The 21,082-nt window shown below is 43.9% G+C and overlaps 1 protein-coding gene across 4 annotated transcripts in view; it reads right to left on the bottom strand.

Moving 5' to 3' along the window:
• Window positions 1-2,946: 2,946 nt before the first annotated feature.
• C5H12orf4 (chromosome 5 C12orf4 homolog) overlaps window positions 2,947-21,082 on the bottom strand; it is a 39,831-nt gene continuing 21,695 nt past the window's right edge. For 3 of the 4 annotated variants that reach the window (XM_005207206.5, XM_024991716.2, XM_059886392.1), the window contains 8 exons: window positions 18,420-18,526; window positions 17,414-17,611; window positions 16,444-16,572; window positions 12,333-12,407; window positions 7,976-8,178; window positions 4,921-4,978; window positions 4,152-4,219; window positions 2,947-3,330 (listed from right to left, as the gene is read on the bottom strand). In XM_005207206.5, the coding sequence (XP_005207263.1) occupies window positions 3,238-3,330; window positions 4,152-4,219; window positions 4,921-4,978; window positions 7,976-8,178; window positions 12,333-12,407; window positions 16,444-16,572; window positions 17,414-17,611; window positions 18,420-18,526 (931 nt within the window). In that variant the 3' untranslated portion in view covers window positions 2,947-3,237. The remainder of the gene's footprint in view (window positions 3,331-4,151; window positions 4,220-4,920; window positions 4,979-7,975; window positions 8,179-12,332; window positions 12,408-16,443; window positions 16,573-17,413; window positions 17,612-18,419; window positions 18,527-21,082) is intronic. The other variant, NM_001075704.1, reaches the window with a different exon arrangement.

Below are 21,082 nucleotides of genomic sequence, written 5' to 3'. Positions count from 1 at the left end.
GCCAGGATTCTGTTCTGGTCATTAGAGGTGGTCAGCAGCGCAGATCCTAGAAGAGCCTACCAAGTCTTCTCACTTGAATCAAATAGCTCCTTGAATCCATTGTCTTTGTATAGGCTTCTGGAGGCTGGATCTTGCTCAGCCCTGTGCCTGTGTGGAAGAAACTCTGCAAACACAGGCTGTGAATTGAATGAGGCTAGGCCGGATCTGACCCCACACTGTCTTATCCCTCCCCTTCCTTTGTAATGTACCCTCAAGGAAATATTTCTAAGTTTGAGGTTCCTCGAATTGGTAGTCCTTAAAGGTTTCTTAATGATGTCACCGAGCTACTGAAAAAAAATCTTTCCCAAGATACATTTCACCGGGACAAGACTTCACAGGTGAAGAGAAAATGTCAAGGATGTTTCTGATTTTGTGAACTTGCCAGGAATGACAGTGAGCATGGCATGCCATGATGCTGCGTACCGCTTGCTGATTCCCATTCAATTTCACCTGAATGGGAAAACTCAATCCTGAAGGAAATCAACCCTGAATATTCATTGGAAGGACCGATGCTGAAGCTGAAGCTCCAATACTTTGGCCACCTGAGGTGAAGAGCTGACTCACAGGAAAAGACTCTGAAGCTGGGAAAGATTGAGAGTGGGAGAGGGGGACGACAGAGGATGAGATGGTTGGATGGCATCACTGACTCAATGCCTGTGAGTTTGAACAAACTCTGGGAGATAATGAAGGACAGAGAAGCCTGGCTGAGTCCATGGGGTCGCAAAGAGTTGGACATGACTGAGCAAATGAAGAACAGCAGCAACAGAAGAGATATTCTTTACCTAAAAACAACAGGCCCGAGGAGCCACCCTCTCCGCTCTGCTCGTTCCTTCAGCACAGCTCGGCTGATTCTTCCGAGGGCCTCTGAAACAGGCCTCTTTCCATGAATTCATCTTTCCTTTGTGGAACGTTTTCTTCCTCCTCGTGAGACTCAGCCAGGATCCAACTGCAGTGACACAGACGGCACATGCTTTGCCAGGATATCAGCTCAGCCAGCGCCCAGGCAACCTAAGCTGTGTTTCCCTTCAAATTCCTCTTCATGCCTTTCCCCCACTCCAGTCACACTGCCATGCTGCGCAACAGCTGGGGCCACCCTTCCCCACTGCAGCGAGCTTACAGCCTTGCTGGGTTTTGAGTATGTAAGTGGGGGCAGGGGGGGAGAGGGCAGTAGGGACCAGAGACCTCAGGCTCAGCGCCTGCCTCATCTCCAGGGTGTGCTTTTAAAGCCTTAAGGACATCATCATCTCTCCTCAGGATCCTTAACTGTACAAATTGAGAACCTGAAGCTCACTGAGATGGTCTTTACCACTGCCCCATGGTCTGCGCTGAGGCCCCAGGGTCTGCACAGTATCCCCTGAAGGCCCTTGCAGTCAGTTTGCTTTTCCCAGCTTCCTGGCGGTGTTGCACCACCTCCCTTCACTCCACCCCTGCTCCCGTCTGGACCTCATACAGTGGGCGCTCCTCCTCTTCTCAGCCTGCCAAGCCGCTGCCTCCTCATCATTCATGGAGTGTCTGAAACCACTTCCACCCAAGAAGCTTCCAAGAACACGCCGGGTACAGTCTTAATCTTATCCGTCTCAGTCCAAATGCAACCCCACAGACTCCCTCATCTACTGCTGCACTAAAATCCCTACCATTTGGTACTTTTAACTACACACGTGACCAGCTTAGTGTTTGGCGTGTCTTTGTAAGAATGGAACTCTGCTCAATGTTATGTGGCAGGCTGGATGGGAGGGGAGTTTGGGGGAGAACGGATACATGTGTATGTATGGCTGAGTCACTCTGCAATCCACCTGAAACTACCACAACATTGCTAATCCGCTACACCCCAATACAAACTATAAAGTGAAAAAAACGGTAGGTAGCATCATTGCTTGACCTTTCCAATTTCGGTTGCTGTCCAGTGGCTAAGTCCTGTCCGACTCTGCGACCTTGTGGACTGTGGACTGCAGCCCACCATAGAAGCTTGTATCTGCTAATCCCAAACAATTTATTGAATAGGCATAAATTTTAACTTTTTTTTTGAGGCAGACCGTTTTTCCAGTCTTTATTGAATCTGCTAATATTACTTCTGTTTTTACGTTTTTGTTTTGCTGGCCATGAGGCACGGGGAAGCTTTGCTTCTGACCAGGGAGCGAACCCGTACGCCTTGGACTGGAAGGTGAAGTCTTAACCACTGGACCCCCAGAGAAGTCCTGGCATGAATGCCAACGCCTTTTACTGATCACACTACACCCACCTCCAATGCGACCTGTCACAGTACAAACCCCAGCAGTTCCTGAGCCCGTACCAGCACACCCCATTTTCTACCTACCTTGCTGTGTGAGAATCAGTCGCAATGGCAGCATTCGTGCTTGGAAGACAATCTCTTGCTTCAAGGGCAGAACACCTACCTTCTTCTCGGGGGGACCGCCAGGCTCTTTGGAAAAGGGTTTGTAAAGTGTTAGTGAGTCGTGGACCCAGCCTGGAGTGGTGTTCTCCTCAGGGCTGTTATTGGACAGTTGCTGCCTTGAGTAGAAGATCAAGACACATTCTGTGTTATGAGAAAGCACTGTCTCTGCCAAATGCGTTTCTGTAAGTGATTATGTGTAGGCGTACCAGTAAGAGTGCTTTTTGTTTCCTGCGGCTTCCCAGATGGCCCGGGTGGTAAAGAACCTGCCTGTCGATGCAGGAGACGTAAGAGACGCACGTTCAGTCCCTGGGTGGGGAAGATTCCCTGGAGGAGGGCATGGTAACCAACTCCAGTATCCTTGCCTGGAGCGTTCTAGCCCGTCAGGCTCTGCTGTCCATGGGATCACATGGAGTAAGACACTCATTGACTCAGCCTTATACCCGGATACGATTCAAACTTTTGGAAAGTCAAGTATTTCCATGAAATTGTAGTGAATAATCTCCTACATCAAATGCCCATGTGTGAAACAGACAAAGTTTTAACTCACTAATATTCACAGATAGGACAGTAGGGAAACAGTAGGGAAAAAAAAACCAAGACTCTTTTTTTTCCCCCATAAACAGAGCTTAAGAATGAATATATAAGTAAGGGGCTGATCACCAGTCTGTACAACATATGGGTTTTTGGAATGTTTAGCAGACATTTATCATGATCGGATTTGTGCCTTGGGTGGCAAGTTCTCTTTCTGGGCATCTTTTGCTTGACAGGATCCCAGCATCTTCTTCAGTGTGTTGGTCTGTGGGGGCTCAGTGCTTGGAGGTCAAGGTCAGTGTCGATGACACCCGGAAGATCTGGGGAAGCATGTTACTAAGTTGGTAAAACATCTCTTCAGAAATACTCTGTAAGACGTAACGAAAAAAAAAAAGAGAAGAGTTTGCATTTGTTAAACTATCAGTGATTTTTAAAAAATGTTCTAAGTGTTTTAAAATATGGAAGTAATGCAAGTAGTTCCGGACATGAGGTGGAACGTGAGAATCTCATCTTCGGGAACTGATTCAACTGCATGGCTCTGGGCAGGGGCGTGTCTCTGAGAACCCACGCTTTGTCTGTCAAGCAGTAAGCCTGATTACCAGAAAAAGCCCTCGATAACACTAGTGTAATCAGAGATAAAAGTACCACTCGTTGTGCTGAATTCTACACAGAAGACAGAATCGTTTCCTGCTCACGTCCTCCTTTATGAACTCTTTAGACTCTATATAACATAAATGTGGGGGAAAAAACGGAAAGAGGAGTCAAGTTCGGCTTTGGGTTAAATCAAAGAACCCTCGAGTGGTAGACGCTAACATCTTCAACAGTAAACGGAGTGCCTTGATAACTCCAAACACTTCTCCCCCTAAAACACAGAAACCTGTGAGCATTTTGTCATGTAGTAATGAGTTGAGGGCAGGGCTTCCCTTCCCACTGTTTCCCTACTGTCCTATCTGTGAATATTAGTGAGTTAAAACTTTCTCAGTGGGTAGCCACTCCAATATTCTTGCCTGGAGAATCCCATGGACAGAGGACCCTGGCGGGCTGCAGTCCATGGGGTCGTGAATAGTCGGACACGACCGAGAGACTAAGCGACAACGACGATACCGTGGGCAGGGCAGAGTGCCTGGCCCTGTCTGTAAGGAATACTATAGCAGAGCTGGACTGGGTGAGATCTACCCAGGTCACACACCTGTGGCACCAGAAACTGCACTGTCCTAGAAATCCCTCCGTCCCACGAGGCCATTTCCATCATGAAACCTGCAACAGAGCAACAGATGTGGCTGAATGATGAGCTCTGGTTCAAGCCCACCTGTCCTTTACTGAAAGTAAACTGGACGTTTACAGTCAGGCTACCCGTCTCCACGTTTTAGGTGCCCACTTTCCTGTGGGAGAGGCAAGCCTGAGGGCCAGACACACTTCTGTAATCCTTAATTCTCCACACCAGCACGGTTCCCCACAGTGCTGTCAAAACACCTGGAATGATCATTTCTCGAGTTCTATTTTGTCTCCACACAATGAAGCCAAAACAAGTCATTAAAAATTCCATAAATATGTGGTTCTATTTTCTTTTCGGGAAAATGAAAGGTAGCTGAGAGTAAGTTCTATCAATGTTCAAATACTGTTGCATTTCAAGAGGGTTGGAGACGTCCCTGGTGGCCTAATGGTTAGGACTGGGTGCTTTTCACTGATGCGGCCCAGGTTCAAGCCTTGGTCGGGGAATTGATCTTACAGACTGCATAGTGTGACCCGAAACAAACAAAAAAGAGGGCTGGAGGTTTTGTTTTCTGATTGGAAAAGGTTAAAAAATCCATTATGAAGGATTTGCTCATTAAACCCTACAACTGGGGCACCAGGTGACCACAGGAATGCCCACGTTCTTTCACCTGGCTTGCTCAGCTGTCAAGATTTTCGAGGAAGAAATACAGGTCCTTGTTGTTAAACATAAGGTTGTATCTTACCTTTGACACACTTAAACACAAGTTCCGCTCTCCTTAAGCACCATGGTATAGTCATTTCCTAAAAACAGAAACAAAATAAATCGTATGTTTTTGATAGGACTTTGCAGGAAAAAGACACCTAACTAACCTGTGCTTTTCAAAGTGAAAACAGCGGCTACCCTCGTGGAGGGAACAGTGGAGAGGATGTGGGTTAAGCGGCTGGACGAGAGCCTGGGGCGGCTCCTGGGGTGCTGGCTGGTGACGTTCTGCTTCATCACCTGGGCGCTGCTGATGTCGGTGGTCAGTCGGGGAACGTGCGAGCCGTTCCTATGTGCTTTTCCCGAGGTGTATTATACGCTGCTGCTGCTGCTGCTAAGTTGCTTCAGTTGTGTCCGACTCTTTGCGACCCCATAGACAGGAGCCCACCAGTCTCCCCTGTCCCTGGGATTCTCCAGGCAAGAACACTGGAGTGGGTTGCCATTTCCTTCTCCAATACATGAAAGTGAAAAGTGAGAGTGAAGTTGCTCAGTTGTGTCCGACTCTTAGCGACCCCATGGACTGCAGCCTACCAGGCTCCTCTGTCCATGGGATTTTCCAGGCAAGAGTACTGGAGTGGGGTGCCGTTGCCTTCTCCGGTATTACATGCTAAGAAAGGTTAAAAGGGCTTCCGGGATGGCTCAGTGGTGAAGAATCCGCCTGCCAATGCAGGAGACGTGGGTTTTCGATCCCTGGGTTAGGAAGATCCCCTGGAGAAAGAAATGGCAACCCATTCCAGTATTCTTGCCTGGAAAACCCCACGGACAGAGAAGCCTGGTGGGCTACAGTACAGGGGGTGGCAAAAGAGTCGGACATGGCTGAGTAACTAAACAACAACGGAAAGTTAAAAACAAAGAACAACATCCGCGTCTACCACAACCACGACAACTAAAACCTAGCGAGTCCCAAACGAGTCAACAAGTTCACAGCACAGACAAGAGGAAAAGCCGGGAACTCGGGCTTCGTGGCCTGCTGGTTCACTCCCCGTACGGCAGGTTAGACTGATTCCAGGATGACACTGTCTTCAGGTCGCAAAGGTCTACGGGGGTAGAACTGCTAAGAGTAGGATGTCTTCCTTCCGGCTGATGGATTATTTTTTCCTTTTTTTTTTTTAAATTGCAATTCATTTTATCAACCCCAGGCCAGGACCATTTCCGACAGCAGTGTCACCTCACATGTGCTGCAGCGTGGGCATGAGTGGGGCAAGTCTGTCTGTCACAGGAAGAAAACAAGAGACGAAATGCTGTGGGACCCTTTTGTGAAAGCTAAGACAAACACTGTCTCTATATCCTGGGCAGTGTCGTCTGAGTTTGCAGGATAGACTCTGTGACCTGAATGGATGTTTAAATATGACTGATGGGAGGAGTGTGGCTTGATATACTCTTGTGAATTAAAACGGGACTCTGGACGCAGGCTTAATGTTCTGCAGCTGGCCGTCCCGATTTAAAACATGCAACTTCTGTGACACTGTGGGAGAGGGCACACTGCTAGTGTCAGATGTCTGGGAGTGAGGCCGAACCTGGTGACTTTTGGAAATGCTCCCTTCGAGGTCGTTTCCCACCTACATAGAACCATTTTTATAAACTGGTTAACCAGGAGTCCAGCTGCAGGCATGTCTGGATACTTTCGTGGGGCCGGACCTCGTCACAAACTTTCTTTGTTTCTCCCCAAAGACTCTGCTATAGATGGGCTGGTCTGTGATGAGAAGGATGGCTACAAGTTCCTGGTGGGACTGAGACTTTATAAAGCGACAGTGGAAGGAAAGGAAACAACAAAACACGTTGGTCAGTCACTCCTGCTGCCGAATTGGGTATGACTGAGGCTGAGAGGCTGAGAACACGGACGCACTGCTCATTAAATGAGTCAGAGCTCTCTTAATTAAAACGGTGTGTGTCTGGTAAAAACACACATGGATGGTCAGTGGGAAATCATCTAAACCACCCTGTCTTACATGGACTTGAGCTGTGTGTGTGTTTATACAGAGAACTGCCTTTAAAGTGAGGCCTCCTGAATACGATGAGTCTAAGCGGGGACTCAGTCACTCTGAAAAGTACAACATAAAATCTTCTGCACCACTTCTTTACGGTAAGAGGGTTTACACACATCTGCTACTCTGGTAAATAACTTTTAATAATCAAGGAGTGAATGCCCTTCCTTTCACAATCTGTCCTTGCCGGCTAGCCATTTTGCTTTTTAAAGAATGCCACTCAAAACCAGCAGCACCGTGCTGCTGATACAGGTCCTTCACCCCGTTGGCCACGGGCTCTCCCGGAAGGACCAGCTGGCACCTGCTTGGAGGCTGTTTCACTCCTCCAGACTCTCTAACTAAAGTTGGATCTAACCTCTGTATTATGTCCACAACTTAGCCCCTCTAACTAGCTTTCTTGGAGGGGAGGGAAGAAAGCATGAGAGAAAGCAGTCATGGGAAGAGAGTTTTTTTTTAAATTTAAAAGCATAAAATACAGTCCATCGCAAAAGAAGCGAACGATTGTGCCACATTTTAGTTGTAGAAGCCGCCAGTATGTGCTTTATAGCAACAGTGTCCTTGAGAACCTGGTGAAAGGAGGCTGGCTTCTTCCTGACAACGAGCAAGCATCTCTTTCTATTGCCTGTCAATGCCTACTCAGAGAGTGCTAAGTAATTTTAACGGTGGTCTAGGCCAATACAAATGTGGAGGTAAACCTGCTGCTGCTGCTGCTAAGTCGCTTTAGTCGTGTCCGACTCTGTGCGACCCCATAGACTGCAGCCCACCAGGCTCCCCCGTCCCTGGGATTCTCCAGGCAAGAACACTGGAGTGGGCTGCCATTTCCTTCTCCAATGCAGGAAAGTGAAAAGTGAAAGGGAAGTTGCTCAGTCGTGTCCGACTCTTAAGTGACCCCATGGACCACAGCCCACCAGGCTCCTCCATCCACGGGATTTTCCAGGCAGGAGTCCTGGAGTGGGGTGCCATTGCCTTCTCCACAAATGTAAAGCTGATGATGCTTATTCTACAGTGTTGCCACATTCTCAGAAAATGCCAGCACTTTTCCCACCTGCTTACCTCTGACATATCGTGCACCAGCAGGAGGGGAATACTGACGGTCGTGATGTCGTGGGTACAGCAAACCTTGAGGATGTTTCGGAGCCCCATGATGGCGGGGTCCCGAGCAGTGATGTTTCCCGATTTCACGTTGTCATCCACACAAAGGTGGAAAGCGACATGTATTTCTGAGAGGTTAGAGTGCCGTGTGATGTAAAATTCTCCTGTGAACACCAGATAACAATCGTGACTTTCAGAAACACAAAGCGTGTTCACTAGTGGGCTTCAGAGACGACTGTGACAGGCAGCCAGTGTGCTGAACCAGCAGAGGAGTTTATCAGGGACCTGTGTGGAACTCAGGAAGCAAATAGGATTAGTGCTACTTAATTCTTGGAAAGAAGGTGATGGAAAAGAGAGGTGATGGCCGAATTCATCTTAGGTTCATAAATTGGTATGAAGAGACCACCAAGCAGTATGTAAATCAAATCAGTGCCCATCATCGCAGTTTTGATATAAATGCTCAAAGCGCTCTAATCATTCAAAATTAATATGTCAAGACAGGCTACTTGAAGATCTGTCTTCCCCACACCCTGCACCTGCTCTTCTCCATCTCAGTTTAGGGGCCCAGTTTCCTTCCATTAGCTGCAAAGACAGAAACACACGAGTTGGCCTTCATTACTCTCTTTTTCTTATGACATCCTCCCCAATCCAATTCACCACCAACTATTTTCAGTGTTGTTGTTCAGTCGCTAAGTTGTATCCAACTCTTTGAGACCCCACGGACTGTAGCACAACAGGCTTCCCTGCCTTCCACTATCCCCTGGAATTTGCTCAAATTTCACGTCCATTGAATCCGTGATGCTATTTCATCGTCTGCCACCCCCTTATCCTTTTGCCTCCAATCTTTCCCAGCATCAGGGGCTTTTTCCAGTGAGTTGGCTCTTCACATCAGGTGTCCAAAGTACTGGAGCTTCAGCATCAGTCCTTTCAGTGAAAATTCAAGGTTCATTTCCATTAAGATTGACTGGTTTGATTTCCTTGCTTTCCAAGGGACTCTCAAGAGTCCAGCACCACAATTTGAAAGCATCAATTCTTTGGTGCTCAGCCTTCTTCATGGTCCAACTCTCACATGTGTACACGACTACTGGAAAAATCATAGCTTTATCTCTATGGGCCTTTGTCGGCAGGGTGATGTCTCTGCTTTTTAATTCGCTGTCTAGGTTTGTCATAGCTTTCCTTCCAAGGAGTAAGTGTCTTATTTCATGGCTGTAGTCACTGCCCACAGTGATTTGGGAGGCCAAGAAAATAAAACCTGTCACTGCTCCCATTTTTTCTCCTTCTATTTGCCATGAAGTGATCTATAACAAACCTCTCAACTATCTCAAGTCTGAGCACTCCATTTTTATTGCTATCACCCTAGTTCACAGTACCATCTTATCACCTAGGTTTCAGCAACAGCCTCTAAATTAACCTCTTTGTTCCCATCTTGCCAACGATCATGATTTTAAGTACAGACCAGATTACATCACTCTCCCACTTAACATGGTCCAAAAGGCTCACATGACACTCAGGAAAAAAACCCAAACTCCATCCTCTTGTCTTACCCTTTCTCACCCCAGCCACATGACCTTCCTTAAGGTCTTCACACACACAGGGCTTGTTCCTGATCCAGGGCTGCTTCCTGAGGGCCCTTCCCCCACGGCTCCTGTCCAGATGACTGCTTTTCACCAATCATGTCTCAGAGCGAAAGTCACCTCCTCTCGGAAGTCTTCCTTGATTGACCCATATGATTGATGTAGGACTCCCTCACCCCTCACTTATTCTCTTTCACATTGTTCTATTTTCTCCTCAGCATTGAAATTCTTTTGTTATCTATTTATGAGGTTATTTTAAAGAGAGTACCACTGTTTACATGCCGTGACTGTAAGGACTTTTGCCTCTCTCGTTTACCGTGCTGTCTGTAGCTCATGAAACTACAGGACCTGGTACACAGAAGGTACTTGGTAAACTTTGGTTTGCTGAATGGTAATCAAATGTTTTCAACCAAAAGCTTATTTTATCCAGGCTTTCTACAATCACTCCATTTCCTAGGTAGCCATGCCAGCCATTGGCTTTTATATTCTGCAGTTTCTGTCAATGTAAATAAACAGAAAATATATAAAAATATGTTTTTATAAACACACCTGCCTCACTGGAAATTCTGAGATGTTCTTCGAGGAAAATCTTGCTATTGTAAAACCTAGTCTTCCATCACTAACCCACATCCCCACAAATTCTGCTCATCCTGGTCTCAAGGTCCTTATCTTAGGATTTTACTTTGTATTTACTTATAAACACAGAGTATGTTTAAAGTACTTAACACACGTTGGCACGGTGTTTAACAATTTCCAGTTACAAGTATACATAAGCTGTGTCACTGATAGGCCCTAGTCAAAAGTCTGGTTTTTTTTTTCTTTGACTTACGATATAAGAACTAGATAAGCAGTAAAAGAAATTAGAGAAAGGCCAGTGACAGGCCAAACTAGACAAAAGAAACGTTAAAAAAAAAAACTTGTTTGGCAAGAAGTGGTACGGCTGCCATTTCCCTGGCAGGCAACACGAGACGTGGACTGCTTATCAGAAACCAGGCAGGTCCCAGGAGGCCCCCCCTTTCGAACTCTGGCTGATGGCTTAGGCGGTGGGGGTCACCATGTTGAAACTGGGCCACGGCCAGCACAGGGGCTGACGACTCACTTACTGCACAAGTCAGGTGTTCCTAATCCCCAAGCTGGCACTGCTTCATCCGACCTCAGACGACTTGTCCTGGGCCTCGTTTTACCCGTGAGGAACGTGGGGGTCTCAGCGCTGGCAGCGGTGATTGAAATAACAGAAGACGGTAGGAAAAGGGACCAGACTGGGTGTTAAGAAGATCTGGCATCTAGCACTGACTGGTTGAGTGATCTTGGGCAAATCAATTCAATTTACAGATCCTCTGTACTTTATGAATTAGATGGGAAAAATAACTCCTGACTGCTTTCCTTACAAAGATGTTTTAAGAATTAGAGAAGCTGATGTTTAATTCTTAAGATGATACAAGCTACAAGTAATTAGATAATGACGAAGCAAACTCACTGGTTAAAAGAGACATAAATCAAACTCTTTCTCTGTAACTTGAAATCTAGAAGCATTTTGTGATCTGGACCCTTCTAATCTCCTGTCTCCTTCCTGGGTAGGCTGGCAAGCTTTTTCCAAATGGAAACTCAGAAGCTATCAGCATAGCTCACTGAACCCTTAACTCTGCCTTCTCTGATGCTGACTTATAGCACAGTCTCCTGATTTACTACTAATAGCCAGATACTCACCTACAGGCTTTTCCCAAGAAGGACCAAGAGGGAAAATGCACACAGCAGTAAAGAGTTAAGTTTAAAAAAGTCAGACATTGGTACCTCCAGAACAGATAAGGGTGACACATTTTAAGAAAGCCACAAACTATAGATGATTTAAATTATGCACCTACGAAGAGAGATAAGATAAATCCTGTCTCAATGAAGGTATTTTTAGATGGAGAGGAGGACAGTTTCCTGCTCCACAAAGTGGAGAACCACCTCGTGGTGACACAATCCCCGCCACTTAGCATTATCCACTGGAGTGGGCTCTCTGAGGTGGGTGTGCACTCGGAAGCCGACGACCACAAGCTAGCTGGCCGGGAGAGGAGTGAGCACCAGGATTACGTGGAATGTGGCCTTGGCGTCGAAAATCTGGGGAAGGAAATGGAGCCAGACAACCTTGGCTGTTTCAGCACCTGCGACGTGGTTGAAGAGACTTGACACAGCGTCTCCACACGGGCCTTCCTGTTGTGCCCTGTCACACAGACACTGCTGCAGGCCATCAGAGGGCATGGAACCTGGAAGAACATCAGGGGCCCAACTTCCAGATGATAAGCAATATTCCCAAGAGTCATACAGGAGATTTAAAGAAAGGGAGGACAGGCACATTTATGGGGAGATAGCAATAAAAAAGATTCTAAATCAGATGACCTGTGCTCTTCCCACGTGCTCAATTATTTACATCTCTATCTACTGTTGTTTATATGTCAGAAAAAAAGTGATTTATTGGCTCATTTAAGAAACTAAGGAACAATGTGTGATGCAGCAAATAATAATAAAAACTTACGCAACGGCTTGAGGAATTTTTCTTGTACGCATCTGGGAAAACTCAGGGCTGGTGTAAGAATAAGGATTTAGTTGCTGGACACTATAACAGGGTATCTACAGAGATACAAAGTTCTAGGGTGATACATTCGACAAACTGTATAATGTACACCAAAAGAACCTGTGTTTCAAATCTGTGATTTCAATGCACGTGAGTATAAGAAAACCGCAAGTGAAATAATACTCACCAGGTAAAATATTTAAATAGTTTCTATCTGCAGTTTTAGTCTTATCGTCACTTCCTCCATTTCGGCTTCCAGAATCTATTTATAAGATAACGCAACATGAGAGAATATAGTTAACGTATGAGAACACACTTGTGATGTCCCCCAAACAACCACAACCACAGCAAAAATCTACTAAGGATCTCTAGGTATCAGGTGGTCTGTGACATGCTTTATACGGATGGTCTCTTAATTCTTACAAAACTCCTCTAACCAGAACACTCTACCCTTTTCATCTTATATGTGAGAACAGAGGCTTAGATGGGTTAACTCACTTAAGGAAGGAGGCACAGGTAAGTGGCAGAACCAGGTCTGGAACCCACACACTCAGGTTCCAAATTCTGTGATCTTGACCACAAGAGACTTGCCAAGGCTCTGTTTTTCATTTGGGCCGTTCAGGGCACTAAGTTAACTACACATAAAATAACTTCATTAGGCAGTTGTGGGGTGGCCATCTTTATTTTTAGAATCTGAGTCACTGTTGAGGATATAACTTGTTCAGGATGACAGGCTAATGGTTAGTAGCACTGGGAATCATTTGATATTCAGCCCATCCTTGAAATCTGTCACTTCTTATCTGACACTATATACAATTTCTTCCAAATAGATACTTGAGATTCCATTTCAAATGGAGTCTTCTCCCCCCGCCCCCACCAGATATTTAATAGTTTTTCTTTCTTTTTAGAAGGCATGATATTACTTTGAAGGATAAATGTTGCTAAAATAAAATATAGCACATTTGATTATTCATTATTATGGCTGAACACATTATTTTACTTGTATACATATATTTTTAATAGAAGACACATCGGAATTTTATAAGAATCCTAAGAGAACTGAAAAATGCAGCGTGAATATTATTAGATACCTGTCTTTAAGAAACTATGTATCTATACAAATTAAATCTAAGACTATATCACAATGGCTTTCAATATGAGAAAATCACTTGAAAACAGTCAGAACTTGAAATGAGTAAACTGAAACTACCAGGGAGTATTATAGTTTAAAAGTTCTGAATAAAAGTAACCTAGTGTTTTACCCACTGACTACTCTGAGTCATTGGTTATAACACCGTACCTTGTAAATGCATATATTTTATAAACACACTGAGGGAGGGAGAGACATAGACAGAAGGCTCTGTGTTGCCAGAATCCACATTTAATGCAATAATGTGATTCTCATACAGACACCTGAAATTGACGGGCTCTGAATAAATGGCTGCTCACAGCACAGAAAACAAAAACACAGTAAATGAGGAGCCTCTAATTTTGTTCACGTGCAATCTGAAACTGACAAAATCCTTCCTAAGAAACAAAAAAAAGAACAGTCTATAGCCCGCCCGCCTTCCGTGTTTCAAAGGTAATACCCTGTAACACTAAGAAGATGGTTATTTTCAAAAATGGGTATAAAATATGTACAAAAATGAAACTGCTTTTGGCTTATCATGAACCACAGAAACAAAAACACAGTGAGAAAAATAACGGAGTGTCTTAGGATAGACAGACTTCCGTATCAGGATGTAAACGTGCATAACAAACGTGGGCACGCCTCAGAAAAGGAAGAGACGGGGAAAGCATTTTGGCAAAACTCTTCTATAACAACACGCGGGCTTCTCTAAGAAAGGAGTCTTTTATAAACCTACTTGTTTCACTGACTCACTTAAACCACAAAATAGCTGCCCGAACAAGAACAAAATACTACCATGATGTACACACGGTGCCCTAACCGTATGTGGTTTAAAAACTTTCCGTCCCCACACACTTTCTAACCTCTCATAAATATACTCAGCACCCTCTGCCTTCTCCTAACTGTTGTGATCTCTGTCTTCATGCTTTTAGTCACTACAGAGAACAATAGCTGGATGTCTCCGATCACATCCGTGCCACTTTGAATGAGATGGGGGCAGGGGTTGGCAGAAGAATAAGAGGACGGACTGGAATTTGCCCGAAGGTCCTTGTTGGGGTGCGCTTCCAGGCTGATTTTCGAGACTCAGCCGGGGTCTGTTGTGAGTGACACGCATTGCCAGAGCAAAGCCACCGTTACCTATAGTGGAAATACAAACTGGCGGGGCTGCGGCGCAGAGTAACTGCTAACGTTATCAGAAGTACAACTGCCTGTGCCCTTTAGCTCAGGAATGTCTTTTTAGGACTCTATTTCAGAGATACGCTCACTCATGCCAGATGATATATGTGTAAGATTATTCATGCATTATTACTTAGAAGAAAAAACTCTGGAACAGATGAAATGCCCATTAACAGGGATGTGATCATTAAGGGGATATCCTGCAGTGGACCCTATCCAGCAGTAACAGGCTCTAAGGATGCTCTGTCTATACAGATGTGGAAGGATGCCCAAGACAAACTATTCAGTGGGAAAAAAAGCAGAAGACAAAAGAGTGTGCAGAGAAAGCTGCCATTTGCATGAAGCAGGAAAATCTGTAAATACACACAGACATGTGCTCACACACACATTCATAAACGCATGTCTGGAAGGTACACGAGACACGGCACTGGCTGCCCCAGGAGCAGGAAACTGGATGGCTGATGGACAGAGCCACAGAGTCTCTCACCGTATGCTCTTTTGTACAGTCTGAATTGTGAATCTTGAGGTGATACTAGTGGTAAAGAACCCCTCCCAATGCAGGAGACATAGAAGACACGGTTTCAATCTCTGGATTGGGAAGATCCCCTGAAAGACGGCATGGCAACCCACTCCAGTATGCCTGCCTGGAGAACCCCACAGAGGAGCCTGACAGGCTATAGTCCAGGGGGTCACAAAGAGTCAGACACGACTGAAGCGATTTAGCACATACAAGGCTATCTTTACCTATTTCAGCAACGATTACAATTTAAAAAAATGTTTTTTTAAGTCTACTGAATAAACATAGACACTATTATGAATGCTAATCAAGTCGATTCTAGAGAACTGCCTTCTATCATCAGGAGAACAGGAGGAATTCTTCAACATACATGGGAGAGAGAATAAAGTCACCAAGCAAAGGTATAGCAGTGTCTCTGTTTACTATAAAAAACAAAACCTGTGAACCCAAAGCACCAGAAAACTCTAAGGGTTTCTCTGAAACACTGCAGCTGCAAAACAAACAAGGCAGACAACCAAAGCACCGGAAGCAGATTTAAAGGTCTGACCAACTATTAAAAACGTGCCATATTTTATTTCTTGGGCAAGACATCAAGTTTCTGTAAGAAATAATAAAACACTGGGTATGTACTCGAGTCGTATAAGAGCATGTATTGTAATTTTAAGCTTGTGATATACTATGAAATATCAGAAAAATAAGAAAAACAGACCTCATGTATATTCTTGAATGAATATTACCCTTATATATTTAGCTCCTAACTAAACAAACTTATGGCACCAATTTACTTTTTGGAGAGATTCCTTTCTAAACTTTCATTTTTCAATTACAGATAGCAGAATCACTCTGTAACTTGAGCTAGAGTATCTTCTTCTATGTCTCCCCTGTCTTCCCAAAGGTCTTCTTACACATAATTAAAAATTACTGAAGAGAGACACCATGAACTTTTCCCATAGCTTTTAAACCATCTTCCAGTAAATTTCCTATAAGGATGTTTAGATTGTGGATAAATATAGAAAAAGCAGGATATAGTTCTAAACATAGTAATTTTTAAAAAGAACAACCAAAACCAGTTCTTGTAACTGACTTCATGCTACCTAAGTGGATCAAAGATGGAACATATAAGAAGTGTATATTTCGGGCTGTTTACCCTATGATTTCAATGTCCTTTACAGTTCTAATTATATCCATTGTAGAGATACAGAACTTGAAGCAAAGGATCCCAACTTTCCACTGAGTGCCTACTTCAAGTACAACTACAGAATCAAAGTTTTAAAACAGTTTTTCTAAGGATCTTGAACAAAATCAGGCAGAAAAGAAAATTAAGAACAGAATTCAAGCTTCTAAAGACTCTGAAATTTGTTCTTAATTTCTTCCTTCCCACAACTTTCTCTACTTCAGGTGGCCAGGATGCTAAGAGAGTGCTTAGAGACAGAACATCCTCAAAGTGAAATTTTTTAAAATCTGAGTTTCACTGACCATGAGATTCTTTCAACTTGCTCCTGCGCTGGGTTCTTGCATAAAGTACAACCTGCTGGACAACCTCCAGCTGCTCTTCAATCCGGGGGAAATGAAAGTCAGTGCATTCTTGGCAAACCGTGGCGAAATCTAGGGGACCCAACATAGTTAACAAACTTGCAAAGGTGAAGTATCAGATCTTTAGTGTTTACTTACAGAGAGATCCATCAGAAATGGAACACAGTATTCCCAAGGATGGCAGCTCATACTTGTCCTGTCTATGATTATGTCTTAGTAAGTTAAGGGACAACAATTTGGTTCTGATCAGAAACTCACTCTCTCGATGGCTCAAAAGAATACATAATTAATAGGCAAGGAAATTTTAATAAAAGTCCAAACGTTCTTTAAATAGTAGACACTTTGATCATAATCTAGTTCCCAAAAGTGCTAAAAAAAAAAAAAAATAGGTTCTTACACTTACTATAGAAAATAAAATATTCGAGCATCTTAAAAGTAGTTCTACATTTCAGTGCACTTTCTATGTCAAACTCTTAAAAAATCATCAGAAAAAATGAATTGTACTAGGAGGGAAGGCAGAATTCAACCTAGCATTTTTAAGAAATAGACTATTTAAAAATATAGAGAAAAAACATGACAAATGGATGAACTAAAATTCAGTCAGGATCTGCTTCTAAACTGAAAAATGTATTTATGTCTTGATTATTCTTTTTGTGATACCATGAAAAAGGATCCTTTAAAGTATTATCTATGATAGGATTTTAAGAAAAATGAAATATCCTAAAGCGCCCCATGGGTGCTAAAGTATGAAACAAATCCTACACAACTATGTCTGGGTCTGTATGCTGTTTGGACCACCTGAATACTGGGGTGGCTCAAGCTTTTTTCAGTTCTTTTCCTCTCACTGCTTTCTCTTTCAAATGGCATTAAATGGAGAACTGTGAGGGCGTAACTACGCACAATGTTAACTTACCTCTTTTAATACCACTGTAGGAATTAATTCGATTATCGACCAGCAACACCAGGCCACAAAGGGACGTGGAGTAAAGCGACAACGCCGTCTGTAGTCGGTGGAGCTTCACACCGCTTCGGTGGTTCCTCTTGTGCTTGCAGAAGTCCAGCATGTCTGCTCTCAGCAACCTCAGGTTATGCATGGTCTTCAGCTGGGCCCCTGGGGGAAGGCAGCAGGCCCAGAAAGATACTTAGACAGCTGCAGAAAGCCAGCAGAGCAGGAGGCAAATCTCTGTGGCAGGAATCCTAGTAAATCTGTGCTACGAATACTTTAAGATGGGCTTTTCAATTTTCTATTTTGCTGCTGTTCACTCGCTTAGTCGTGCCCAATGCTTTGCAACCCTATGGACTGTAGCCCACCGGGCTCCTCTGCATCCATGGTGATTCTCCAGGCAATAATACTGGAGCGGGTTGCCATTTCCTCCTCCAGGGGATCTTCCTGACCTAGGGATTGAACTTGTATCTCCTGCATTGGCAGGTGGGTCCTTTACCACTGAGCCACCGAGAAAGCCTGTGTTCTATTTTAATAACTATTAATATTTCACCTTTGCATTTGAAAAAAAAAAGATGAACTAAAATAGAAAACTTATAGCCAATAAACATAGGCCTTCTTGGAGCAGAACCTAATTTTTCATTTTAAATGTGAAGTGGAAGTCACTCAGTTGTGTCTTGACTCTTCGACCCCATGGACTATAGCCTACCAGGCTTCTCTGTCCATGGATTTCCCAGGCAAGAACACTGGAATGGGTTGCCATTTCCTTCTCCAGGGGATCCTCCCAACCCAGAGATCAAACTCAGATCTTCTGCATTGAAAGTGGATTCTTTACTGTCTGAGCCATCAAGGAAGACTTTCATTTTAAAAAGAACCGGGACATATTTTACTTATACGCTAAGGACTTTTCTCTTAAAAACATTAAAAAAGTTTCACCAGTTACAAAGTGGTGACTGTAAAAAATTAACACACTTACCTAAGTGGATGGTAAAACTTTCTTCTAACTTTCTCTGTTCCTCATAAACCCTTCCATTTGCTTCAGCGGATTCTCTGAACTGATTCGGCTGAACTTTAATTTCTTCGCTGCAATTGAGAAAATTATTGATATGCTTTTTTTTGGTATGCCTGTCAAGAAATTTTCCTATAAGAAAGAAAGCTTTATAGTGAAATGAAAGTGAAGGTCACTCAGTCCTGTCTGACTCTTTGCGACCCCATGGACTGTAGCCCACGAGGCTTCTCTGTTCATGGGATTCTCCAGGCAAGAATACTAAAGTGGGTTGTCATTTCCTACTCCAGGAGATCTTCCCAACCCAGGGATCAAACCCGGGTGCTCGCATTGCAGGCAGCGTCTTTACCATCTGAGCCACCAGGTAATGAAACTAATTGCTGAAAGTACCACTTAATTTATTCCTAAATTTATCCTTTATCCATGGGGCAAGGAACACAAGCACTTACAACTTATACAATTCCCACTTATTCTTCCATTTCTTTGGTTATTTCTTTCAGTCAGTGAGGCATAGTTTTTTAGTCATTACAATATCAACTCCTATGCCACTGTGTAATATTTCTTAGTAGCCTAGGGCATGATTAAATAGTGACTAACATTACCTTAAAATGTTTAAAATGACATTAAAAACATTAATATATCCTTATATCAGGTGGCATCAGTGAAACTAGAGAAAAAGTGAAGTGAGAGAAATGAAAATTAAAAACAAAAAAGTCAAATAAAAGAGAATTAAAAAAGGAGAAAGTTCATTTTGACATATTCATATCCTTTTTTTTAAAACCATTTCCTATTTTTTCACTGCCAAGAGTCTCACATTAAAAGACTTCTCTTAGCTCTGGCCCTTGCACTTCCTGAAAATGTTTCCGTGGAGGCATCAGAACTGTACAACTGCTCAATTCACTTATTACGGTGAGCTGAAGATGATTCAAATCTGTAATAGTCATCTATTCCCCTGACTAGATTTTTTCGATAAATCCAAACAGTCTTATTTGTGTCACTGATGGACTTCATTAGTAAATATAGCCAGTTTCAACCCCCAAATTCATACAGATTTACACAAATTAAATATCATTTTAGGATTCAGGAAGCCACCAAAGAAAGTTGTTCCTGTTCTAATAACAAGAAAAGCCGGGGTAATCTATACGGCCATAACTGTTCTGAAGCTCATCAGAGATCTGAGGTAAAAAGGTGACCAAGAAATTAAATTCTGAAGTGTGGCATGCCTGTCCCAGGGGAGACAGGACACATGGTTTTCAGTTTTGGCAGAGCACCGTAGACATGAAATGCTGTAATGTATATAAGAAGGTAAGAAGAAATCAGTTAAAATGCTAACACGTTCTTCAAGGTAAAGTATGGGGTGGGATGTGCATTTAGGACAGCAATGGATGTTACGTGCTCTTGCAAACTCTTTCCCACTGGCCTCCACCGAGTGCTTCCAGGAAAGGCCTGGAGGTGGGGCAGGAGGAGAGACAGGCCACCGGGCGGCACAGGTAGATGTGCTAAGGCTGCCCCGCGCCCTCGGCCCAGACCTGCAGGGTGTGCCCAAGACCACGGGACCACGGAACCTGTCTCTCACCCTCAACGAGGAGCCTGACACTGAACAACAAACAAGGCCAGTCTATTGCTGGGGGCAGAACAGCAGCACACACAGGGACCTCCTGCTGAGGAGCAGGCCCTCAAAGGCTACTGACAGCTCAGGGTGGGGCAGGGTGGCAGAGGACCGGCTAGAGACCAAAGCCCCACTCTCAACACCAAGTGGCAGCAGCGTGCCGCTGTAGACAGTGAAGCCTGCGGTGGACCGGACTGGAGAACAGAAACCAAACAGCCCGACCACCAACTGCATTTCCATGGCCTTCACCTTAACAGCCTGCCCATTTCTGGGCATAGGCACTATTTATGTAGGCGGTGCTTAGTGGTAGAGAATCCACCTACCAATGCAGGAGATGAGAGACCCAGGTTCAATCCTTAGGTCAGGCCCCTGGAGGAGGAAATGGCAACCCACTTCAGTGTTCTTGCCTGGAGAATTGGACGCATCTGAGCCACACACTACTTCTTTTCTAATACACACAACAGTCTGCATTTTATAGTGGATACGTGTTAGTGTTAGTCACTCAGTCGTGTCCGACTCTTTGCGACCCCACAGACTGTAGCCCACCAGGCTTCTCTATCCATGCAATTCTCCAGGCAAGAATACTGGAGTGGATTGCCATTCCCTTCTCCAGAGGAACTTCCCAACCCAGGGATTGAACCCTGGTCTCCTGCCTCACAGGCAGATTCTTTACCATTTGAGCTACAGGGAAGTCTTATACATAATGGATATATTTACTTACATTCTAATATATAGTGGATATATTTACTTATATTCATTATAATATATATGAAGTACTAGATCCTGAGTTATATGTTTAAGTTTGAACTATAAAATTTCTAGAAGAAAATGTAGCAGAAAATCTTTGTGATCTTGAATTTTTAGATAAGACACTGCTCTTTGAAAGAAACTGATAAGAAAATGAAAAGACAAGCCACAAGGTGCTAGAACATATTTGTAAAACATATATCTGATTATACATTTGTACCAGAATACACAGAGAACTTTCACAACTCAATAATAAGAAAAAAAATAATAAAGGAGA

The sequence above is a fragment of the Bos taurus genome, chromosome 5, assembly GCF_002263795.3.
Source record: "Bos taurus isolate L1 Dominette 01449 registration number 42190680 breed Hereford chromosome 5, ARS-UCD2.0, whole genome shotgun sequence".
NCBI lineage: Eukaryota > Metazoa > Chordata > Mammalia > Artiodactyla > Bovidae > Bos > Bos taurus.
This window is presented reverse-complemented; position numbering and strand designations above follow the sequence as displayed.